Source organism: Myotis lucifugus, unplaced genomic scaffold (assembly GCF_000147115.1).
Source record: "Myotis lucifugus unplaced genomic scaffold, Myoluc2.0 scaffold_427, whole genome shotgun sequence".
NCBI classification, from domain to species: domain Eukaryota; kingdom Metazoa; phylum Chordata; class Mammalia; order Chiroptera; family Vespertilionidae; genus Myotis; species Myotis lucifugus.
In genome coordinates, this window is record NW_005871475.1 from 599,939 (window position 1) to 627,076 (window position 27,138).

Sequence of the window (27,138 nt, forward strand, 5' to 3'; positions counted from 1 at the left end):
TTTGAAACTAGAAATTTATCAGAAGAAAAAAAAACAAAACAAACACCTAAAAACCCACAAAGACAAGGAGGCTAAATAGCATGCTAGTAAACAATGGGTAGGTTAACAGTGAAATCAAGGAAGAAATGAAAAGATACCTGGAAACAAATGAAAACACAACTCAAAATCTATGGGACATGGCAAAAGCAGTCCTAGAGGAAAATTAACAGCATTTCAGGCCTACATCAAGAAATAAGAAAAATCTCAAGCAAGATGTTCAACTTTACACTTAATAAAACTAATAAAACAACAACAAATCCCCAAGAGAGCACAAGAAGGAAAATAATAAAGATCAGAACAGAAATAAGCAAAAAAGAGTCTAAAAAACAATACAAAAGATCAATAAAACCAAGAGCTGGTTCTTTGAAAAGATAAACAAGATTGATGAACCTTTAGTGAGACTTTTCAAGATGAAAGGACTGTGGATCCAAATAAATAAAATCAGAAATGAAAGAGAAGTAACAACTGACAACATAGCAATAAATTGTAAGAAAATATTACGAACAGTTATATGCCACGAAATGGGACTGATGGATAAATTTCTAGAAACATTCAATCTTCCAAAATTGAATCAAATAGAATCAGAAAATGTGAACAGATTGATTATCTATATATATAAAACCCTAATATGCAAATATACTGAACAGCGGAAAAACGAAACAACCAAACAACTGGTTGCTATGACGTGCGCTGACCACCAGGGGTCACGGTGGAACATGGCGGGCATTAGCAGCAGGTGGCAGAGCACGGAACATGGTGGGCGTTGGCCATGGCGGGATGGTAGAGCAGGTGAGCAGGGGCGCCAGACCAAGGTGGGGCCTGGGTCGCTGTCATTGGGACAAGCCTCTGGTGGTTGCTGAAAATTCTTTGCTCCCGCCTGCTGCAGTTCCGCCCAGCGCTCACACCCGCTGCCGGTGCCAGCCCCACTCACACTCGCTGCCAAGCTGCTGTCCCAATCACTCGGCGCCATCAGTGGGTGCGAGCGGCAGCTGCTGGCCCCAGTCGCCCCTGAGGGTTTTTCTACCTCCCCCTGCTCCTGAGGGGTGGTGGGGGCAGCAGCCACCGCTCACACCCGCTGCTGGCACTGGACCCAGTAGCTCTGCACCATCAGCGGATGCGAGCGGGACCATCGCCATCAGCGCATGGGAGCGGTGGCAGCGGGAGCGGGCTGCCAGCAGAGAGGGGTCCGGGGGACTGGAGGAGGGGCCAAGACCCACCTCTGTGCCCACTGCAGCTTTGCAGCCCACAGGTCCTTTCAAGGTGCACAAATTCATGCACTAGGCCCCTAGTAATTAATGAAATTGAAGCAGTAATAAAAAAAAACACATAACAAACAAAAGTCCTGAACAAATAGCTTTACAGGAAAATTTTACCAAACATTCAAAGAAGAGCTAATACCTATTCTTCTCAAACTATTCCAAACTATTCAAGAGGAGGGAAGACTTCCAAGCATCATCCTAATTCCAAAACCAGATGACACTACAAAGAAAGAAAACTATAGGCCAGTATCCTTGTTGAACACAGATGCTAAAATCTTCAACAAAATATTAGCAAACCAGCTAATTCATTAAAAAGTTCATACACCATAACCAAGCGGCATTTGTGCCTGAAATGCAACATTGTTACAGTATCTGCAAATCAGTTAACATGATACACCAAGTAAACAAAATGAAAGCTAAAAAGCACCTGATCATATGAATAGATGCAGAAAAAGAATTTGATAAAGTTTTGCCTTCTTTTATTTATAATAAAAACTCTCAGCAAACTGGGAATAGAGGGACCATATCTCAACATAATAAAAATCACATATGATAAACACACAGTCAACATCATACTCAATGGCAAAAAAACAGAAGCATTTCCCTTAAAATTGGGAACAAGACAAGGTAGTCACTCTCCCCACTCTTAGCATAGTTCTAGAAGTCCTAGTCACAGCAATACCACAAGAAGAAATAAAAGGCATGCAAATTGGAAAGAAAGAAGAAAAACTGTCATTATTTGCAGATGTCAGGATACTATAACAAAAGAACACTAAAGATTTCACTTTAAACCCTAGAGTGCCGGGGAGCGCGATCGCGCTCCTCCTGTCTTTCGCCAAAAGTGCCGGGAGCGCTATTAAAGCTTCGAAATGGTGTCCAGTTCTAAGTCTGCTTTTATTAGTGATGATGATATTGCTAACTATGTCAATGTAGTAAAGGTTTCCTTAAGTTTTTGAATATGTAACTTCATTTACTTGCGATTCATAATTTTTTTCCTAAACTGCTGTAAAATCAGCAAAAATGCCTTGGCAATTTTAGCATAGTTCCTAGGATATTGGTTGGCACTCAAAGGGTTAAAAATATGGAGCCCTGGCTGGTGTTGCTCAGTGGTTGTAGTGTCATCCTGAGCATGGATCGGTCCTGGGTTCATTTCCCAGTCAGGGGCATGGGTTTCCGGTTCACTCCCTGCCCCCTGGAGGGGAGCATGTGGAAGACAACTGATTAATGTGTCTCTCTCACATTAATGTTTCTCTCTCTCCCCCTGACTCCCTTCCACTCTCTGAAAAGCAATGGAAAAAAATATCCTCATGTGAACATTAACAATATATATATATGGAACTGATAAATAAATTTAGTAAATTAGCAGGTTACAAAATAAATCTCCAGAAATCATTTTTAGACATCAATTATGAACTATCAAAAATAAACAAAGAAAATTATCCCATTTATAGTTGCATTAAAAAATAATACCTAGAAATAAATTTAATCAAGAATAAAAAAGATCTCTACTCAGAAAATTTTAAGACATTTAAGAAAGAAGTTGAAGAAGATACGGATAATGGAAGCATATACAATGCTCATGAATAAAAAGAATTAGCATTGTTAAAATATTCATACTACCCAAAGCAATCTACAGATTCGATGCAATTCCCAACAAAATATCAATGGTGTATTTCACAGAACTAGAACAAATAATTCAAAAATATATATATGGAACCACAAAAGACCCTGAATAGCCATAGCAATCTTGAGAAAGAAGTACACAGTTGAAGGAATCATGCCAGCTGATGTCAAACTATACCACAAGGCCATAATAATCACAATATCATGTCACTGGCACGAAAACAGACATATAGGACAATGGAACAGAATAGCGACTCCAGAAATAAACCCATGCCTCTATGGTCAATTGCTCTTTGACAAAGGAAGCAAGAACATAATGGGGTAAAGACATTCTATTCATTAAATAGTATTTGAAAAATTGGACAGATACATGAAAAAAAAACACAACTAAAGAAATTAGACCACCTTCTTACACCATGTACAAGAATAAACTCAAATGGATTAAAGACTTAAATAGAAGATTTGATACCATAAAAATACCAGAAGAAAACATAGGCAGTAAAAATATCAGAGGTTTCTCTCAGTAACATGTTTTTTTCTGATGTAACTTTTGAGCAAGGGAAACTAAGAAAAAATAAACAAATGAGACTACATAAAACCAAAAGGTTTTTGCACAACAAAGGAAACCATCAACACAATGAAAAGATAACCCACCAAATAGAAGAACATATTTTCCCATGATACATCAGATAAGGGGTTAATACCCAATATGTATAAAGTACTCATACAACTAAGCCTGGCTGGGATGGCTCAGTTGGTTGGAGCATCGCTCTATGAACCAAAGGGTCACGCTTCAATTCCCAGTCAGGGCACATATGTAGGTTGTGGGTTCAATCCCCAGTCAGGGCACATGCAAGATGCAACTGATCCACGTTTCTCTCTTTCCCTTTCCCTTTTCTCTTCCTCTGTCTCTAAAATCAATTTAAAAAATCCATATTCGGCTGGCATGGCTTAGTAGTTGAGCATTGACCAACCTAGGAACCAGGGATAACGGTTTGATTACTGGTCAAAGCACATGCCTGGATGTGGGCTCAATCCCCAGCAGGAGGAATACAGAAGGAAGCCCACCAGTGATTCTCTATCATCATTGATATCATTGATGGTTCTATCTCTCCTTCTCCCTTCCTCTCTGAAATCAATTAATATATATTAAGCCTCAAGCCAAAGGATCCACTGTGTGCTCTCCCTGTCCACACCTTGAAAAAAAAAAAAGAACTTGTACAACTTAACACCAGAAACACAAAAAATCCAATAAGAAAATGGGCAAAGGACCTATATATACACTTCCACAAAGAAGACATACAAATGATCAATGGACATATGAAAAGATGCTGAAAGTCAATAATCATCAGAGAAATGGAAATTAAAACCACAAACTGATAGCACCTCATATCTGTCAGAATGATTATCAATAAATCAACAAACAAGTATGGCAAGGATGTGGAGAAAAAGTCAATCTCATGTTGGTGGGAATGCAGATTGGTGCAGCCACTGTGGAAAACAGCATGGAGTTTCCTCAAAAAATTAAAGTTGAAAATGCTTTATGACCCAGCAATTCCATTTCTGGTATATAGCCAAAGGAACCCAAAACACTAACTTGAAAGAATATATGCACCCCTATGTTCATTACAGGGTTATTTACACAATAGCCAAGCTATGGAAGCAGCCCAAGAGAATAGACAAGTGAATAAAAAAGCTGTTGTACATATATACAATGAAATATTACTTGACCATTAAAAAGAACACAATACTGCCTGGCTGGTGTGCTCAATGGTTGAGCATCAACCAATAAACCAGGAGGTCATAGTTTGATTCCAGGTTAGGGTACATGCCCAGTTGTGGGCTTGATCCGCAGTGGGGAATATGCAGGAAGTAGCCAATCAATTATTCTCTCTCATCATTGATGTTTTTCTCTCTCTCTCTCTCTCCCTTTCCCTTCTCCCTTCCTCTCTCAAATCAATAAAAATATATATTTTTAAAAAAGAAAACAATACTACCCTTTGTGACAGCATGAATGCATCTAGAGGGCATTATATAAGTGAAATAATTCAGACATAGAAAGAAAAATACCATATGATTACACTTATGTGTGGAATCTAAAGAATAATATAAATGAAAAACAAAACAGAAAATAGACCCATAGATACAGAGAACAGACTGATGGTTGCCAGATGGGAGGGGAGTTGTGGACTGGGTGAAAAATGTGAATAGATTGATAAGTAGAGATTGGAAATACAAAATATTTATGGGAATATAAAGTAGCATATCTATACTAATAAAAGGGTAATATGTTAATTAGACTGGACATCTTCTGGATGACCATCCGGACATCCTTCCTGACAAAGCCGGGCCCGGGTGAGCCGCCCACCCCGTGGTCCCAGGCACCAGCACCTGTGCCTGCGGCCCAGAAGATGGAGAAGCCACTTGCCCTGTGGTCCCAGGCACCAGTGCCTGTGGCTGTGGCCCGGGAGATGGAGAAGCCACCCGCCCACGGTCTACTGCAGCTGCAGGAGGCCCAGGCAAAGCCGGCCTGGGTCCCAGGAACCTGCGGTTGGTTGGAGGAGGGAATCCTGGGTCCTGGGTGTGGGGACGAGGCAGAGGCAGTTAGGGGCTATCAGGCAGGCAGGCAGAAGTGGTTAGGGGTGTTCAGGCAGGCAGAGGAGGTTAGGGGTGATCAGGCAGGCAGGCAGGCAAGCAGTTAGGAGCCAGCGTTCCTGGATTGTGAGAGGCATGTCCAACTCCCGGTTTAGGCCCGATCCCATAGGGCCTAAACTGGCAGTTGGACATCTCCTGTGGGGTCCTGGATTGGAGAGGGTGCAGGCAGGGCTGAGGGCCCCCACCTATTTATGAATTTCATGCATTGGGCCTCTAGTACACATAGAATCCTATATAATAAAAGCCTAGGTGGCATCACAAGATGGCCACCACAAGATGGCCGCCACAAGATGGCCAGTTGGGGGCGAGATCAGGCCAGCAGGGGAAGGCAGTTGGGAGTGATCAGGTCAGCAGGGGAGCAGTTAGGCAACCAAAGGGCCAAACAGCAGAACAACTGTCCAGATGGCCATGCTATGACACACACTGGCGCCAGGCCAGCCAAGGCAGTTTCTATGCGATTGGTCGAGGGGCCCCCATCATCGCTCCATGATCACCCCACAGCTGGAGGCCCAGGCCACTGACCAGCGGGGTGATCAATTGTGAAGGAAGGGGGATGGCGGCAGACGCGGGCAGCTCTAGGCCAAGGTGGGTGTGGGTGGGGGCAAGGCCGGCTGCCAGAAGCCGGGGGAAGCCCATGTCCCAGTTTCTGGAAGCCGGAGGGAAGCCGGTGCTGGCAGCCAGAGGAAGGAAGGCCTACCCTTGCAAGAATTTTGTGTGTAGGGCCTCTAGTATAGTCAATAATATTTTAATAACTATGTATGGTGCCCATTGGGTACAGGAATATTAGGGGGAACACTTTTTAAAGTGTATGATTGGCTAACCATTATGCTGTACATATGAAACTAATAAAAAATAATGTTGAATGTAAACAGTCATTTACTTTTAAAAATATAATAATTTTGAAAAGGAACAGCATTTCAATTATCAAAATAAAGTGTTTTAATCACCATTTTAAAGACCACTTATATTCAAATGATGATGACAGTTATAAAAAGTCTTGTTAATTCATTAAGACACATTTCCCAAGCCCCTATGCCAAACAATGCTTTATTTAAACCAACTTCCTGTTGGAATTTAAAAACATTATGGACAGAAGCACCTGTGATTGTCTGCAAAGAATCTGTAATTCATACTCTTCATCCAACTGCACCGCCCAGTTAGTCATCCCCCAAGGGGTCCCAGATTGGAGAGGGTGCAGGCCGGGCTGAGGGACACCCCTGTGCATGAATTTTTAAGTCTTAATGTTGCAGAATATTCCATCTGGTGGAATGGTTCCTGCTTATTTAAGCAATCCTTCCACCAGAGCTTACCTTAGCAATAGTGGGGCTCTGCCTCCAGATCTGCTGGTGTTCATATTCTGGCTCATCCACAATCTACAGGTAGGACAATGGTTGTGTAGCTCAACCTTATGATTCCTGGTTTTCACACCTGTAGGTATAAAAAGTGTGGACAATTCAGGAATTCTTCACAAAGGTTTGTGGTGCATATGCAGTGAGCACTTCACAAGAACTTGGGATGATGCCTGACCTACAGAGTCTCACTAAATAGTTGCTCTTATATTTTGGAATTTTGGATTATCCCAGTGTTTGCACATAGATAATGCTGTGACATGCACATTAATAAATTATTTCCTTAGTAATAGAATTTCAGTGAAAAGTAACATGTATATTTTAGCTTATACTTTACTAATTGTAAAAAAAAAAAAACTATTGAAAATTGTCTAATATTTACCTTTCTGAGGACATATTATTTTTTTACTTTTTACTACAGAAAAATATCATTTGTACACTCTGTTAGAGAGAAGAATTTTACAATGCCAAGCACCTATTATTTATCTTCAGTAGTTATTAAATCATGGCCATTTTTATTTAATCTAAATGCTCACACCCGCTTATCTTCCTTTATTATTTTGAAGCAAATGCCAGATAACTTATCACTTTATCTGAAATATTGCAATATGTATTGTTAAATAATAAGGACTCATAAAAGCACATATCCACAGGATCATTATTATAAAAATTTTAAGAACAAATTTCTAATATCATGCCAATTTTTAAATTTATTTTTAGTGTGTTTGATGATTTCCTGAAATAATTACAACCTAATTGATTTTTAGGTAAACACTAGCTAACTCATTACCCAGGATTGGTCTTCATGCTTGTTCTAATTTATTCTATCACAGTTATAAAGACCAGCTATTATTTATTGAGTTCCAACTATATGCCATAACTTTACATGATTACTTCTACTCTTTCTACCACCACAAGACTGAATTCATCCCTGTTTATATGTGAGTGAACTGAGGTTAAGTGGGATCCTGTGAATGCTGGAGAATGGTACAGCCAGTTTCCAAGTCAGTCAGACCTCATGTTTGACTCAGGGACACACACCTTCTGCAGCACCACCCTGTCTCCTGGCTCCTTCTCTTAGTTCATTCCACACGTCAAGGCCTAATCAACAGTGAGCTCCTCTTTCATATTTTCCTAGGCTACTCTCGCCCATGGAGACATCCAATCTGGAAATTATTTTCTGTCACTCACACATCATATACTAGGCTATCTTCCATCAGTGTTATTTTTTAATGTGTATCCTGTATGCTCAGAATATAATCAGCATAGTTCCTTCTACCTTGTAGGTGCTCTAAAGGTGTGTTAATATTGGCATTGTGGTCCTGCAGTAGCACCATGGTCACTGATGAACGTCTTCACAGTTAAGATGTTTCTTCTATTTATCCCAGTGGTTCTGTGTGTTCAGGCCAATCAATCAGAGAGTTTAAACTCTTAGATTATAAAATACAATCAACTGATAGAATAATAGAATCCAGGTGGTTTGCTGAATTTTCTTTGTGTTGAAATTGACAATACCTAAACAATAAAAATAGTAGGAATAGGGGAGGAGGGAGGAAAGAAAGTTAGTAGAACATTTCTAGTTAAAAAAAAATACTTTTCATTTAATTTCATGTCTTAAGTATCAAGAAAAAATGTACTATGTATGCCCATATTTAATATCCTATATAATAAAAGCCTAATATGCTAAATGTCTGGTCGGCTGGTCAGCCTTACAACCAATCAAAGCATAATATGCTAATGATATGCTAAGGCTGCTCAACCACTTGCTATGATGTGCACTGACCACCAGAGGGCAGGTTCTTTGACCAGTAGGTTAGCTTGCTGCTTGCTGCTGGGGCCTGGCTGAGTGAGACCGCCAGACATGCCCTGCAGCCCTTCATTGGTCCCTCCCTGGCCTGAATCCTGCACCAATGGGGTCCCTCAGGCTGGCCTGTGCCCTCTTGCAATCTAGAACCCCTCAGGGGATGTCTGAGAGCTGGTTTTGGCTCAATCCCACAGGCCAGGCTGAGGGACCCCACTGGTGCACAAGTTTGTGCACCGGGCCTCCAGTGCTACATAACAGAATGCTCTAAATTATACTTACACTTGCACACACACACACAAACCAAACATCAAATGAAAACCATTTATCTGTTAACTAAGAGACAGTAGCTCAAAAGGCAGACAAAATGTCCCCAAGGAAGTTAGTTCACTCAAGGAAAGTGCTTGAATCAAACTAATAATTAACCCACATCATCACGGTCACAAGTCTCTACTGCACATCTTTGTAATTAGAAGGACTTGCTTGTAAATGTGAACACTTTCTCTGAACCTTTAGCAAAAATAAAAGAGTATTCCCAATCTGCTAACAATATACATAAATATGCAGCCTTCTTTTTTTGTTTTCACAGTTGCAGGTTGTTATAGAGTTTTCACGAAAGTAGAACAAATTAGCAATCAAATTAGAAAGCAAAAGCCAGGTTTGATTATGTTCTAGGTGCCATTAATTCAATGAGATAATTTCATGGGGAACTAGGAACATTGCATATGTCAGTTGGAAAGAGAAATTATGTCAATACAGCTTCTTGCTTACTATTTTTATGACAGAGGCTTGCTGCCAGACCTAAGCTATGCTGTTCTAAGAGGGAACCTTTGCTGTACAGAGACAAAGTTGAAAGGGAATTTCAGAGTGGCCTTGATTAAGAGAAGAGCATATCTCAGCATTTGGATAAACGTACAGTCAATAAGCAGATGTTTTAAATGAAGAAAATTGGAATGGGTTCTGGTTAAATTGTCTTCTGCTTTGGGAGCCTATGAGTTCAAACTGTAATGGGCAACTGTCCTAAATGCTTTGCACATATCATTTACTCCTCCACAAAGAAGTGTTGAGGTAGGATTCATGCTTCCCATTGGCCCAAGGAGAAACAGTCTTCACAGTGTTCACCTGCTTCCCTGGGACTGCACAGCTAGTATGGAACTGAGCAAGGCTTCCCGCCCAGTGCTGAAGCCCAGTCCCACGCTGGCCCCACTAACCTGGCAGTGGGACAAGGACCTTGCGCAGTAAGATCTGGGGCCGGCATGTACCTGCTGATTGAATGTCATCAGTGTGGGATGCTTCCTTTCCTCATAGAGGTGGCAGAACTCTATGTAGGGCGTCACATGAGGCCTATTTGCCCAAGTCTTTTCTCTTTTTGGGGATTGGATGCCAATTCCTAGACATTTAAAAAGTTGAGTCCGAGAGTAGGACATCTATGCCTTTCTCACTGTTTCCATAAATCCCTCTCTTCTATTTCAATGGATTCCCACCCTTCACCCAACACCACAGAGCAATGCTGCTACCTCCCCTGTACCCTGCTCTCAGTAATTTAGAACCCATTTAAAACCCTCCTGATACAGGAGAAAAAGACAAACCAGAATTCTTAGCATCTCAGTTTTAAAAGTAAGATGGTCCCAGTGAAATTTCTCTACACTGTGTTGAAGGCAGGGACATTTTATCTTTGCTTCTTGAAAAATGAGCCTGGCACATGGTAGTTATTCTGCAAATATATATTACACTGGACCTGAATTCCACAATGCAAATCCCAGTTCTCTCTTTTAGCTGTGCAATCTGTGCAGGGTTCTTAGCCTCTGTAAGCCTCATGTTTCTCATTTGGAAATGAGGTTGATGATTTCTGCCACTTGAGAATTATTGTGGAAAGCATATTATATAATTAATGTACAAACCCTCACACAGTGCCTAATGCATAGGAACAATAAACAAGCTATGATTATATCCTGAATACTCAATTCATATCTTAGTGTGTGTTTTCCCCTCTTTTATTTTGCAGAGGTTTCTGCTGTTTTTGAGGCTGGCACTTCAGTTACTTACATGTTTCAAGAACCCTACCCAGTGACCAAGAATCTAAGCCAGCCTTCCTCAGCAATTTACGCAGAGCCGGCTCCATCTAAGGAAAACATCGCACTTAGCTTTGTGACAGCCCAGGCACCCAGCCTCTTGCTTTATATCAATTCTTCCTCTCACTACTTCCTGGCTGTCCTGCTCTGCAAGAATGGTGAGTGCTGATGGCAGGGAGCCTGATGGAGTGTCATATTGGGCTAGAGGGAAAGTACTAGTATATGCCCTCCAGAACTCTGCAAAATTTCAACCTTAATTTGATGTCACCTGAGCAGCTTATTTCCAGACCTCCAGGCAAACCCTTGATTGAACTTGACCTTTATGAGTTGCAATTGATATTTCAGGCCAGTGTCAGTTCATTGCTGAAGTCAAATGCATCCACTTTAATTTGCCTCAACTGTGCAGTGGTAATTCTTTATTATTTATTCTGTGCTGGGATCCATTAAATGTAAAAAGAAGATCAGAAGCATATCTGAGTTTCAGAAGGACACTTGTCACATATATCCTGCCATCTTTACTGCAGTCTCCTTTACTAAGGTCTTTTAAAGCAACTAGCATAAATGCAGGCTGTATTAATAGAAGTGGATTGCTAGATCTTGGAGAGAAGTGGTATATGGGGATCATAACCTTGCTGGATACAGATCTGAGTTCTGAGAATCAGATTCTGAAAAGAATGTGAACAAAATGGAATATCTGAAGCTTAGAGGGATAAAGGAGTTAGAACCCATCTTATATGAGGGATGGTGAAAGACACCAGTCTTGATAGCTGTTAGGAAAAGTCAGGTTTTCTGTCCTCACAACTTAATTTCACATTGACAGAATGAGGACTATTGATATGGTCATGGCAAGGGCACTATGTGATCAAAATCCTAGGGGAACAAACAATTATTAGGATTAGGCAAAGAGGGCAGGATGTGGACATCCCTGTAGCATGGTCTCAAAGACACTTTTCTGTGATCAAGAATATGTATTTTCTCTTCTTGTAATTTTCTGTTATAATGAGATGTGTCTGGGCTTTAGAACCATCTCCACAGGGATCAACTGTGGTGGGGGATGGAAGAAAGGATCCTGAAATATGCAGCTCACACTGTACCTTCTCCAGACCTCATACACAGACTCTTGCTATTTCTCTTGCACTACTTTTTCTTGTGTTTTTTTTCTTTCTTCTTTGTTTGATCTTGCTTTAACTATTTACAGCATTGAAAATAAAGAATGGTGTATAGGACTAAAACAAGGATCAAAACTGGAGGGCCTCTGAGTTGAATCAGGCCTGAATGGCATAATGGAGTAATACATATTTAGTCTGATAGTGACTTCTGTTATGCGTTGTCTGTATCCATAGGAATGGCCTGACAGGTACAGATAGATGTGCCTGTGGGACCACACAAAAGATGCTCTGGGGGGAATCTTGCATCTCAGTGCTCTGGAACTATCTTACTTAGAGTTCAGCAATGTCCAACCAGAACTAAGAGGATCATTCATTCTCAGAACAACATGATGGAAGCAAAAAAGAGAGAGGGAGAGAAAGACTAGAAGGATAACTGGTAGTTCCAGAACTATTTGGTCTGGAAGAGCCTTCAAGACGGAAAAGAGGCAATATGGGTTTTAGACCTCTTAATTATCAGCAGGCATTTGTATGATTAGAACCCTAAGTTCTCAATCTTTCTTTCCATAGGGTCTCTGTGAGATTATAAGGCTGGCTGAGGACACTGGGGCCTGGATTAACTGGTTAACATGGGTCAGCCAGCCAATTCATGGCATAGCTGAGACTAGAAGCCTGATCTCCTGATAATCGGCCCAACAACCTTCCCTCTAAACTGGATGACCTTACTATGATGTGGTTGAACTCTAAGTAAGATAGTTCCAGAGCACTGAGATGCAAGATTCCCCCCAAAGCATCTTTTGTGTGGTCCCACAGGCACACCTGTACCTGTTAGGCCATTCCTATGGATATAGACAATGCACAACAGAAATCACTATATCAGAATAAATATGTCTTACTCCATTACTCTGTTATAATATACTAGAGGTCCAGTGCATGAAATTCATGCATGGGAGTAGGGAGTTCCTCAGCCCGGCCTGCACCATCTTGCAATCCGGGACCCTTTGGGGGATGTCCAACTACCAGATAGGGCCTAAACTGGCAGTCGGACATTCCTCTTGCAATCCGGGATCACTGGCTCCTAACTGCTGGCCTGTCTACCTGCCTGATCACCCCCAACCACTCTGCCTGCCTGTCTGATTGCCCCTAACTACCTCTGTCTCTGCCCTGCCGCTGCAGCTTCATCTGGAAGGATGTCTGGAATGACATCCGGAAGATCGTTTGGCTGTTCTATCTAATTAGCATATCACACTTTTATTATTATAGATACTCTATGGGCAGTATTCTAATTAATGCACACATTAATTCTCACAATAACCCTGTGTGATTGGTGTAGTTGTAGAAACTAAGACATAAATGTTTAATATCTTGATTAAAATTCTACAGCAAATAAAGAGAAGAGTTGGGACTCAATCCTCCCTCCCAAGACTGGCAGTTTATTCTGTATACTCCACCACAACAGCTAAACCAAGAGTGTTATATTTTTTGAAACATATCATGTTTTAAATAATTTGAATTTATTTAATTGGTAAGGCATTATTGAACTTTACCTTATTCCCTGTTTTCTTATACTCTAAAGCCCCATGTCATTGAAAAAATGTACTTGAATTAATGGACACCTGCATTTTAATTTATTTTTTAAATTTTATTTATTAATTTTAGAGAGAGAGAAAAGGAAAGGGAGGGAGAGAGATAAAGAGAAATATTAATTTGTTGTTCTACTTATTTACTCATTATTTGGTCAATTCTTGTATGTTTCCTAACAGGGGATCAAACCGGCAACATTGGCATACAGGGATGATGCTCTTACCAACTGAGCTACCTGGTTAGGGCTGGACACCTACATTTTTAAAACCCTGGCTAAATGAAGGAAGCAAAGAGAAACCTGTGCCTTGCTTTTTTGTTTTAAGCTTAGATCTCAGTGCAAAGGTAAAAGTGCAGGCCTGGCAGCTCCATCTAACTCATGGGAAATAGGTGTCCAAGTCATGGTTAGTAATGAAGTGCCCCCCTCTCTTCACTCAGCCTCAGATAGAGAATCATCACCCAAAAGCCCCAAACCCACGTCCCCACCATAGCTCTAGGGAACTCCTGTCGCAGTAGACAGTGATGGATGGCGCAGAGATTTAGGATACTGGGCATTTCTTGCTATCTCTCCTCACTGCAGAGGCACAGCTAAGATATGTGCTCATTCACTCATCCTTTCATTGACTCTCTGGGTGTTTACTAGTCCCACTGCACAGTGTCAGGGACTCAGGGACTATGAAGATCAACAAAGATAAGCAGGATAGGGTTCTTTCTAAACATAATGAGAGAGAGAGAGAGAGAGAGAGAGAGAGAGAGAGAGAGACTTAAATTTCCTGGAAAACAACCTAGATACATGAAAAATCCAAGTTGCTCATATGTCCCAAGCAGACCAACTAGAAGTCAGAATTTGCCTAACTTTAAAGATGAATCTCCTAAGAACTCAGGGATTGTAATAAGAAAGTAAATTACCTTAAGTGATAGTGGATTCCTTGCTTTGGAAGTCATCAAATAATAAATAAATGACAATTAATTAGGGATACCATAATAAGAATTCCAGCAGTGAATGACCCAGAATAATAAACTCTGAGTGTGTTTCCAAGTCTGAGATTTTGTGATTTTGTATTCCTTTCTTGTGTAGTCATGCATTTGTATTTCTTTCTGCTAGAGTTTCACTTGCAGACTTTGAAATGCTTCAGTGAGGAATTAAGAACTGGTATCCTTACAGCTTGTCCCCAGTATGTTGGTGGTATTAGGCCACTGATATAATTGCCAGTGAACAATATTGGTGACACTGTATTATAAAGAGGTAGGGATATTTTAATGTGACTTGGATACATTCCGGTGAAAAATATGCCTCTGAAAATACTAATGGAAGTTAAGAATATTTATAGATGGAAACAAAAGATTAGGAGATCAAATATGGTAAAGGGTTAACTGGGAAAAGTCTTTCTCTAAAAGTTTTATAAGATTGATTCTCACCTTCCTGAGATGGATTAAGGGTCTTCTGTTGGTTCAGGTTTCTTAACCTTTCTTTGATGTAAGGTGCCTTTGGGAATCCGGTGGAAATGATGATGAGAGCATCACCCTTAAAAGGAGTTCTCTTTGTTCTCCTGGGAGGAAGAAAGTGCCCACAGCCATTGTCAATCGCAGCACTCTGGGTTAAGAAGTCAGGGGTGAACACAGCGGGTGACCTGTGTAAATACTGAGTGGAATTCTTGGTTTGCAAATTCATTTAATAAGGTTCCCAGGCCAGGGAAAGAGGAGCAACGTGACTTAAAGTCACATTTGCAGGCCTCTCCCTGGCAGGGACTGGATTTGGCAGGTTCGGAATTCTTTGACCTTTATCTTTTTCCTTGAAATTTCTCCCACTAGAGAGTTATTCAGGTTAAGCTGTCCTCTTATCTTTTCAAATGAAAACAGGTTCTTCTTCTTAAAGAAAGAAAATCATTTTAATTCCTGGGACAAAAGAATAGAGGGAAGAGGAGGCATTTCTGTGTCAGAGGGTCCTTGGGAAAAAGAAAGTCATTGTGGTTTCATAGCCAGGGCTTTGGGCCACAGGCAACTTCTCAGAGACCCAGCTTTTGGAGGAGAAGGGGCATTGGCGGAGGAAAGGGGTCTGGAGGAAGAGACATTAAACTTTTGCAGAATTTTATTGAGTGATGGCTCCGCCTCTCCACAGTACCATGGGCTCTCTCCCTAAATAATTAATTTTAACAAACATTCACCAGGTTCTACCATGTGGCAGGCACTGTTTCATGTACCAGAGAGACCGAGATAGATAGTGTCCTGGCCTGCCTCTAATGGTCTATTCTGGGAACAGAGACAGAACACATACTGAGGGTGCCAATATAATGTAAGTGCTGGACTAGTCTGTTAGGGGTCCAGTAAGGCAAAGAAGGGAGTGGCCAATGCTTCTTGAGAGGGGTGTAGTGCCCCTGGCATTGGGCCATGAAATAGAATAAGAAGCTTTTTTGTTCTTTATTTCTCAATTTCAATTTCTTATTCAATTCCCTATTCTACTTTTGTATCATCAGTCCTTCTTGGTCCCTTTAAATAAAAAATAAAATATAAAATATGGCCCTGGCCCAGTGGTTTAGTTGGTTGGAACATCATCTCATACACAAAAAGTTCAATTCCTGGTCAGGGCACATACCTAGGATGTGGATTCAATCCCCAATCAAGGCGCATAGGGTAGGAAACCAATAGATATTTCACATCTCTCTCTCTCTCTCTCTCTCTCTCTCTCTCTCTCTCCTTTCCTCTCTCTAAACATATATTCAAGTGAGGGTTAAAATATATATGTAAATATAAAATATGTGCTAATTCTAAGGCCATCCATCTGTGGTTAGATCACTTGGGTTCAAAGTATAAACAAGGCTTCTGTCACCTTCCCATGGTGGCTGCCCAGAACCCTCCAGCACTGAATAGTCCCTTCCACTTTGCTTCATCGTTTCCTTTTTATCCATCTTTTTTTTTTTAACATGTCCATTCACACGGTGCACTGTCTGTCTGTGATTGCACACACCTTGGAGGGAATGATGATAAACCCAGACACTTTGCATTTCCAAAAGCCTGAGTCCAGGGAGACAGTGACGAGGAGAAATCCAGGGAGAGGCCTCTCCCAAGTGTCAGCCTCGCAGCCACTCCCAGAGCAGAGGGGACCCGGGCAATCCCACCATTGCTGCTTTCAGCGCTTAACTGTGCCCCCTGCCAACTGTGCCCCCTCACCGACACCAGCATTTGGGCATGTTCTGAGCTTCCTCAGAGCATCAGGAATTCGGATGCACAGCCCGAGAAGAGCCTGCCTCAGAAGGCACATTCCCTTGGCCTTACTACTCCCTAACCACTTCCTTCTCTGGGCTTGTGTCAAGCAAACGTTGATACTTTTGAACTTAAATATCCCAAAAGTCGTTTGCTATCTCCTGGACTCTTTTTAGCTTTGTTCATTTCCTATGTTTCTGGGCTTCCAGATCATCTTTTCCTGGGAAATACCAGGTCCTGCGGGCAGGTCCATTCTCCATTCCACAGTAACGTGGATGTGGATATGACACACTGTGGCCTTAAGAGGGCGATCAAGAGTCCCTCCCCCTCACTTCCTCCTCTAGTGGGAGCACAGCAACATGGGCAGGAATAAATGGCACCTCAGTATCATGCAGTCAATCCACTGTGCCAAGCAGTGGGCCTGAGAGGAGAAATGGAGGCATGATGAGAAAAGCTGCATCCAGGTAACCTTTCTTGCTTCTCTTTGTTGTAGTGATGTTTTCATGTTGTGGTGTTTAAAGTCCTTGAGGATTGCTGTGTACCAAATGGGGTCCAGCCCTAAAATTCACAAGCTAAAGTGCTGGCTCCTGTGGCTATATTTTTAAATTGAGAAAGTAATTAATGTTAAATGATATCATAAGAGGAGAGCCCTGACCAGATAGGGTTGGGGACCTTATAAGAGGAGATGCCAGAGTCTCTCTCTCTCTCTCTCTCCCCCTCTCTCTCTCTCTCTCCCCCGTCCCAAGTGAGGGCACAGTACAAGGTGGCCAACTGAAAGTCAGCAGGACAGTCCTCACCAAACACTGAATTGGCTGATGCCTTGAAATTAAAGGCCCCAAAACTGTGAGAAAATGAGTTTCCATTGTTTGGGCCACCCAGCCTGCAGTGTTTTGTTATTGCAGCTCAATCAGTCTGAAACAAAGGTCAGATGAAACCATGGAGGTAGAGCACATAGACTGCAAAGTACAAAATTCATTACATTTTCTTATTGATGATAATAACAATATGGCAGACACCAGGTCCAGATGGGCATGGGAATATTAAGGGGTGTTGTTGTTTTTTGTTTGTTGTTTTGATTTTCTTTTTTTGTTAATCCTCACCTGAGGATATTTTTCCATTGATTTTTAGAAAGAGAGGAAGAGGGGGGAAGAGAGAGAAACTTCAATGTGGACAGACACATTCACTGGTTGCCTCCTGCATGCATCCCAACCTGGGCTGGGGATTGAACCTGCAACCCAGGTACATGCCCTTGACAGAGAATTGAACTTGTGACCCTTTTGGTGAACACGCTTATGTTCTAACCACTCAGGAACACTGGCCAGGGCAGAGTATTGATATTAATACTGTTCTTCCTGAGATTCCATCCCATCACCTGTAATGTACCTGTGAGAGGCAGAGTTGTTTGGGCAGCGGGACTGTGGAGCCTTGATTCTTTGATATTATTTTGAGAGCCTCTGGGGTCTTCTCACTTTGTACTTTCCCAGTTTAAATAAGTCTTCAGAAATTGTCTAAGAATTGAGCAACTGTTTGTTTTTACAACCAGGCTGATTACTTACAACGTAGTGTGAGAATCAAGAGAATCAGTACCTGCTCTTAGGCGCCATTGCAGAAAGAGGAAGGGGAGAGACAGGTGTACTAGGTGCCTGGGGTTCTTCATCCATAACTTTGGGAGAATTGGTCCAGGGTCTGGCCGCAGTGTTGTTGGGGTAATGAGATCCTGTTTGTAAAGAGTTTGGGGAACTCAGATAAAACACAAAAAGGAGTTAATACACACAAACCAAAGAGCTTGCTAGTTACTGAGCCACTTTCATTTTCTGTGTTGTAAGCCAGGGGTGGAGAGAATGGGGCACTGGATGCTTAGCTTTTGGACTAAGCCTCTAATTAGCGGCTTCAGGATTAAGAAAGTGGTCACTTCTATGTGACAAGAATTTTATCAAAGAAAAGGTGTGTTTCCACTCTGCTTAGCCTGCCTGACCAACACAGTAGGAAGTCCCGGCTCAGGTCACTCACCTCTCTGTGCAGCTGGCATTTGTGCAGCAAGAAAGCCTGGGATTATAACTATTTCTCTTGATTCAAAGTCATAGAAGCTCTGTTTCCACTCTAATAAGTAGCTTGACCTCTCCTATTTGGAAAGGAGGGCTCCGGAAATGGACTGCCCTCTCTTAGAGCTGCAGTGGAGACGGTGACTAGGTTTTCAGCCCTGCAAATCCAGCTATAAATGCATAAAACTATGTAAGTGATATTGGCTGAAGGCACCTTTAAAGACTGCACGGTTGCATGCAGACCTTGTTTCCAAATTTTCTGTTAATGAGTTGAGTCCTCCCATGAATGAATGGAATAAATTAATGGCATAATTTATTTGGAAACACTCAATATAAAAAATGATTCCACTTCCTATTTAAATAGTCCATTGCAAGACCACTAAGAAGTGCCCCATTGACAAATCTATTTCAGACCTTACCCCGCGAGCTCGAGGGCATGAATGCTTTTTCTCAGCCTTCTGTATGCGTGGTTACCTCATCCAATCAGAGGCCCTGTAAGTGTCAGCTGCCCTTTAAATGTTGGCTTTATTGTGGCAGTTCTGGCTTTTCTGAAGGAAGAATGCACCCTCACTGAGATATGTCATCCATTCCCATGATTTCAGTTAGTGAGGATGTATCTTATTGGTTTTAAAAGAATTGAGGGGCGCCTTTATTTGACTGTCCCATAGAATCCTCAAACTCTGTATGTTGTAAACTGACCTCAAGTTTAACCCTGCCTCCCACAGCACACACACACACACACACACACACACACACACACACACACACACACACACACAGCTATACCTTTTCTTGCTTGTGTTTCCCTTTCTCAGAAAAGTGTTCTACATTCAACTCAAGTGCCCAAGTCAGAAACCTGCTTCATCCACGTCTCCCTCTTTCTGGCCTCTCCAGAATCTGTCAATCAGCATTTTATTCAATCTTCTTGCATTACATTGTATTTACGTCTTCAGTCTCATTTATATATACCCGATTTTTTATGTTCCCACTATGATTATCTTCATTCTGGCCACCTTAATATCAGAATCAAATTATTGCAACAGTGTTCATATACTTCTTCTAGCCTCTAGGCCTGCGCCCTTTTAATTCTTTCTTCTGACCAGGGTGATCTTTTTAAAATTCAAATATATTCATGTCATTCATTTTTTGATAACTCCCCATTGCCCTTGAGCTAATTCCAAACTCCCTTCAATTCTAGATTTTTACTTTCTTATGAAGTTTTCATTCTCATTATTCTCACCCACTGTCTCCTCATTCCATATTGAATTATGTTCAGATCACTGAGGGCATCATGTCTGTTTCCCCTCAAGTCATTGCACATTTTGTTACTTTTGCTGGAACATCCTTTCCTTTCCCACCTTCATCCTTTCTTTGCTGGCAAACTCTTATATTTCAAATCTAACTTCAATGCCACTTCTGGGAAGCATTTCTGGTTCCCAAACAAAAGTGGTGGCCAGCGCCCTTCCTATGACTTCTGCGGTGGCCTGTTATAGAAATGGTCACAATCTCTAGGAAATTGTTGGATCCATCACTACAACACTCATTGAAGGAATCAGCACTGGTCTAGCACCATTCAAACACCCAGTGTCTATACACAATAATTATGCCGCCATTAGATACATTTTCCAGTGAAATTGCTTAAGAGCTTTTAATGACAAGAGGGCACAGTGTGTGTGTGTGTGTGTGTGTGTGTGTGCAAAAGAGCATTTTTAGAAGCATATCTTATGATTCATATTTAAAAAATGTCACTGTCATATCTTCACAGCTAAGAATCAAAGAGAAAAAATTAAAATAGATTACCACTTTACTTAAAAGCATGAAGCTAAAATGAGAAGAAAACCTTAAGACATAGCAGAATCTAAAAATGGTTTATTCTTATCCTCTTATTTCTGATAGGTGTTTTTCCTTTCAAAGTATGCTAAGGGTCTGAGAAAAAAATATATCCAAAAAGAGCAACTTGAAACAGATAAAATATTGCATTTTAAAAAGATAGAGGAATAAATGTGACCAAGTCCATAATGGTAATACTGCCGGGTTTTACTTGTTTGTATTGCCATCTATAGGTGGGACCTTCAGAAAGATAAATGAGATTTGAAGATAAAATTCCTGATGGTTCAAATGAAAGCACAGCAATAAAAATCAAAGAAACAGCACACATAAATCCCTCTGAAGGTCCTGGTTTCTAGCGCTCTGCAGCAATAACCGAGGGAGCCTGGATGTCCTGTAGCTTAGGCCACTGGCATTTGTCAGACTTTTCAATAAAATGGCAGTGGAAGACCAAATCCATGCAGGATGGGAGATAAATTAGCACACAGCCAAAGGTACTGGAGAAACGAGCACTGCTTTTTTAGCTGAAATATTTTTTGATAAAGTAATAATCCCCTGTAATCTCTCTCCAGCTTTAAATAACAGCCAGTCTTTGTACCAGCAGTTTAATTTTGTTGGCTGCCCTTGTCTTACAAATATATTTAGTGGAGTCTGAAATATCATTTTGTGCTGAAAGCTGAAGTCTTAGTCGGGCTGAAGCTGGGAAAGGGCAATAAATCAAGAATAAAGTGAAAAGGACTAGAAATGGGCGATCAGAAACGTGTTCCCTAGAGCGAGTGAGTGAGCTTTCTTCTCCGGAAAGCAGGTGCCTGGCATCAGTCATGTCGTCCCGTTAAGTGCCTCTGTTGTAATGATATTGACTTATATCTACATTGCACCCTGGTTGGCATTGCTCCAAAGTGCTTAAGATGCATCTATGGGAAATACATGCTGAAAATAGCATCATGAAAATATACAACCCCATTTTTTCCCTCCTCTAAGATTATTCTTCCCAGGAAATTGTGCTGAGATGTCCAATCTTAGCTTTTTCTGCTTGTTTTTTGTTTGTTTATTCATTTGTGTCTCACTTCCTGAGGTATGTGGCCACTATATATTTAAAATTATTAAATAAGGACTAATATAGTCCATGATTTATATTTACCAAATTGGTTGCTGAAAGTGGATTACAGAAAAAGAATGTTGAGGTGTTACAGGGTTTTGTTTTAGTAATGAAAAGGAATAGCAATCCCTATGCTAGAAAGCAGGGAGATGGGTTCTTGTATTAGTTTTCCATTGCTAAGTAACACCTTTCCAAAGACTAAGTGGCTTAAAAGAGGCCCGTGCCTTATCTCACAGGTGCCTTGGGTCAGAGTCCAAGCAGTTTACCTGGGTCTTCAGCTCAGGGGATCATGGGCTGTAGTCATGGTGTCAGGTGGACTATGGTCTCATCAGAGACTCTACTGGGGAACAACCTGCTTATAAGCTTCCTCGGGTTGTTGGCAAAACTTAGTTCCTTGGGGTTTCAGAATTGGGGTCCTAGTCCTTTGCTGGTTCTTGACCAGACATTGCTCTCAACCCATAGTTCCTGGCCCTGGGGTACTCCCACAGACCCTCCGAGATTTCTTTATTAAGCCAAGAAGGGAGCACCAGCATCTGCATGGATTGACAAACCTTGAAGTGTCACAAGAGTGCTTTTGCTAACCTTCTGTGTGTTAGGAGCAGGTCACAGGTCTCACTTCCACTCATGGATGGAGTTTTATATAGGGTGCAAACCAAAAGCCTACTTTAGAGTCTGTCTACCACATTTCTGTTGCTTCTTGGTCATTAAAACTTGGTGCTCTCCTATATTCCCTCAAAGCAATAAGAATGAGTGATTTATATATGCATAAAGCAAAAATGATAAATTTCACAAACTTAATGTTAAAAGAAACCAGACATAAAAATGTACATTCTCTATAATTCCAATGTTTTTATAAATTTAAAAAACATACAAAATTAATCTATGCTGTTAAAAATCATAATAGTGGCTAATCTTGAGGAATAGCAACACTAAGGAGATGTGAGGAGCTTCTGGGGTGCAGGACTGTTGTCTCCTGAACTCTGTGTTGTCTTCCATTGGAGAGGTCATATGCCCTTTCCTAAACATAGTGTAATTATACATTATACTTCAATACAAATTAAAACAAAACTAAATAGCCCCTTTTAGGTCCATGTGGTTCAGTGGTTGACCATTGACCCATGAACCAAGAGGTCACCAGTCAGGGCACATGCCCAAGCTACAGGCTAGATCCCCAGAGGCAGCCAATCAATCTGTTTCTCTGATGGATGTTTCCATCTCTCTATTCCTCTCTTTTCTTCTCTCTCTAAAATCAATAAAAACATATTTAAAAACAAAACAAAACAAACAAACAAAAAACTAAACAGCCCTAGCCAGGTGCTCTATTGACTGGAGTGTTATCCAGTACACACACACACACACACACACACACACACAAACACACACACACATAGGTTGTGGTTCATTTCTGGTCAGGACACAAGCCTGTGCTTTGGGTTGAATCCCAGGTCTGGGGATGTAGAAGAGGCAACCAATAGATGTTTCTCTCTCACATCGATGTTTCTCTCCCCACTCCCCTTCTCTCTCTAAAACATATATTCTGATGAGGATTACAAATAAAATTAAATTAAATTAAAACTAAACAAAAATCACAGGTAAACTTAGACTAGTCACTTTATTTCTATGGATCTCAGTTTTCTCATCCTTAACATGAGGTTGGCCTTGATAATTTTTGAGGCCCTTCTAACACAATGTGGTTAGAATTGTATGACATATTGAAGGAGCTATAACCCTCATTGTATGACTGTGAAGTTCCCAGAATTTGCATTGTCTCCAAGGAGAACACCATTAAGTCTACACATACTTCCACTTACAAAATATTGGCCTTGAAAAAGCCAATTAATCTCAATGAATGCATGCCTTTTAAAAGTCTCTTTCAGCTCAGAAAATATCTATGACCTGTTGATTTGGCAATTTCTTCAGACCAGGCACCAGTGGTATAGCAAGAGTGGAGGCCAGCAACAGGCAAGGTCTGATCTACAGGTAGGCAAAAATGGAGTGCATTGCAGAGAATTTAAAACAATAATCAAATTTTAAAAATTATTCTCCTTTAATTATCTCTTGCACATGCAACTCAAGGTGACGCCACTGATCTAACAGTCATGCCCACCCAATGGCTCCACCACTGACCTTAACTTGGGATACCGTTGCCAGGAATTGTGTTAAGCATGTTAAGCACTGAGCTGCAGAAATAGTTAAGCTATGCTGGGCAGTGCTGAACACAGAACTGAGGAGATGGGTGTCCATCAGCTAAATAATGTCTATTCTAAGGACCCCCCTTCCCTTGCCTGGCTGGGTGGCTCAGCTCAGTTGGTTGAGCATCATCCAGTACAACAAAAAGTGTACAGGTTGCATTCCTGACCAGGAATGAATGAAAATATCCTCAGTTGAGAATTAATTAATTAATTAGTTAATTAATTAATATTCAGGCCCCTTCCACAGCAGGGCCTGTATTTTCCCTCAAGGTGTGACAATTAAAGTGTTGTAGACTCATTTGTCCATCAGCTTCCTCCTCCAAACCTCAATGACCAATCATGGCCTCCTGAACTATTAGGTCAGTGGCTCCCAGAGACACTTGTCTAGATTAAAATTGGCAGTGAACTCATGAAATAAATCTTCAATTTAACAATTCTCTGGTAATTCCACACCTGTGACCTCAGAGGAGAACCTGCACCCTGCACTGAGGACACCTGCCCTGCCCCAGGCTTGTCCCTGCCCCCTGCTACTGTAACCTCCTACCAGGCCTCTCTCCCTGATCTCCTGCCCTTGGGTATCCATTCTCCACACAGCACCCAGAGGCATTCCTTCCCAGCATGAGGCCCATTGGGTTACTCCTCAGCTCAAAATTGTGCACTGATTTTTCTTGTCACTCAAAAGGAAAGCCAGGTTTCTGCAGGCCACACATGATGTCACCCCTGCTGTCATCTTCAGCCTTTCCCACTTTCTGTCTCAGGCCTGGCTCATGCTTCCTCACCACTGCTGCAACCAGGCAGCAAACCAGTGCTGGGCCCTGCACTACCTTTCTCTCTGCCTGCAGCCCTCTCACCAGATGCCATGTGGTTCATTTTCACCTCAGCCCCTGTGAACATTACCTTGTCTGAGCCCTTTCCCGACCACAGGCTACAGATGAGGACCCCAAAGCCTGGGGTGTATGCAGTCCCCACTGTCTCCGAGGCAGGCCTGACCCTTCTCTCTCTGCTTTCTACTCTGCTTGGTTTCTTCATCAGTGTATTACCCGGCACTATAGAGGGTGGGGCTGAAGTGGGTTTATGGTTTTTGTGTGGAAAATAATACAATTATTATTAAAAACTAGAGGCCCGATGCACGAAGATTCATGCAAGAATGGGCCTTCCTTCCCCTGGCTGCCGGCACTGCCTTCGCTCTGGCAGGAGCTGCCTTTCTGCCTTCCCATGCTGCCCAGAGGCCCGGAGCAGCTGGGGCCATGCAGAACACCGGCGTCATCGCCACAGCGACTACACAAGCATCCCATCCTGCCCCTGGTCGCTTGGCGCCTGCGTATGCAAATTATCCCACCATCTTTGTTGGGTTAATTTGCATACTCATTCCTGATTGGGTGGTGGGCATTGTGAAGGTATGGTCAATTTGTATCTTTCTCTTTTATTAGTGTAGATAACATAAGAACAGACTCTGTTTCATGTACTCACAGCTATAAACCTGCTTTTGCCCCACCCTATAGTCCACATATATTATTTATTTGTCACTTGGCATCAAAACTAGAATGTAAGCTCTGAGGGCACAGACTTTGATTTTTGTTATCTCCAGACCTAGGATGCAACCCAGCACATTGTAAACATTCAGTAAATTATTAGATTGAATGATTGAAAGTTCTGTTTAGCTGTTGCTCTGGACATATTAGACACCCACCATTGTCACTGGGTCCTGTTCCCTACTGGTAATTTTTTCTAGCTAATACAATGTCAATATGGTCTGTTAGACCCCATGATGTGACATGAAGTTTGTTAGACACCAGAATTTTAACATATTTTTATTTACAAAAAAAGCAAACAATTGGAGATGCTTTCATAGAGCCTGTCCATTAAGGCAGCATTCAGCCCACTGTAGGATTAAAATTATCTTTGCAGTAACAATGGGCCATGGACCTGATGAGCTGAGATTCTTGGATTATTTATTCCTTTAGTTTCAGGGCTCAATCCAAGAAGATAAGTCCATACATTAGGACAGTGGTCGGCAAACTGTGGCCCCTTGAGTGTGGGTGGCTCTTCCACAAAATACCATGTGCAGGTGCGCACGTACAGTGCGATTGAAACTTCGTGGTCACACTCAAGGGGCCAAAGAGCCGCATGTGGCTCACGAGCTACAGTTTGCAGACCACTGCATTAGGAGAAGGAAATAAGGAAGTAAAAGTAAGCTAGAACAGGGATGCCCTGCTTCACAGGCTGTCCTGTCAGGACTGACCCCCAATAGCTGCTCACTGTCCAGGTGTCTTTGTATTGAAACTCTCTCCCTGCTTCCCGTGCTTTCCCATATAGGCCCTGCCTTACCTATCAGGCCTCTCTGTCCAGGAATTTTAGCCTGGGGTGCAACTGTCTGTCACGTTAAGGCCTTAGAGCAGCACAACTGTGTAAATTGTAAATTATCTGCTTGGCTTTCAGCTAATTTTACCCCTGGAGACTCTCGGTTCTATGCTCTGTACCCTCAGGGTTCATCACTTCCCATCCCCCCCTCTAATGTGGATTCTCAGAACCTTAGGTGCCAGGTTGGTGTGGGAGGCTTAGGCAGGGGTGTTCTGGGTAAGAGCCCGGACTGTCCTGGCTTGTTCTTTTCCATCACGAGTCTCCACTCTCCTTCATCACATTACCTACTTCAATCTTTTTTCTCGTCCTTGGAGACGAGCATTGTGGACATTTTTAACCAATATATTAAACGAATCGTTATTGTCATACTATTGTGTGCGTATGGAGCACAAATCATCTAAAGAACCAACATGAATGCCTCTGCATGAATTTTTTATGGGAAAACATTATGCAATTGCCAGCATCTTCCCAACTACATGGATTATTGTCATTTTTGAAAAGTGTTTCTGTATCTACAAATTATTTAGTTGTATCTTTAAATAAAACTTTAAAAAGAAGAAAGAAAACAAGGCCTCAAATAATGAAATCAAGGAAACAGATCAGCCTTTCAAATGACATCTTGGCAAACTGAGTCCTTTCAGCCCATGTCAGGCATTTGTTCAGCAAGTGCAAATGACCTGTCACTCACCCCTGGAGCACTTGCCACGGGTTGGATGGTGTGGAAGACTTCTGCAGGAAGCCTGTTAACTGCATGATTTGTCTGCTGAGAGAAGTTTAAAAAAAGTCCTAAATATTTGGCAGAAATGGAGGTATGTGCATGTTAGCTGAAGACATCAGGGAGATGATACTTAGATGGTTACCGAGCCCCAACTGTACCGTGTGTGCTGAGCATGGTGGGGAAAGGTGGGGACTCGCTTGTTCTCAAGGAGCT

At 41.7% G+C, this 27,138-nt stretch overlaps 1 protein-coding gene across 1 annotated transcript in view; it reads left to right on the forward strand.

The window, feature by feature from the left end:
• Nucleotides 1–27,138, forward strand: part of CNTNAP5 (contactin associated protein like 5) — a 661,914-nt gene that overhangs the window by 527,155 nt on the left and 107,621 nt on the right. The window contains exon 19 of the mRNA XM_023744097.1: nucleotides 10,732–10,956. Within this exon, the coding sequence (XP_023599865.1) occupies nucleotides 10,732–10,956 (225 nt within the window). The remainder of the gene's footprint in view (nucleotides 1–10,731; nucleotides 10,957–27,138) is intronic.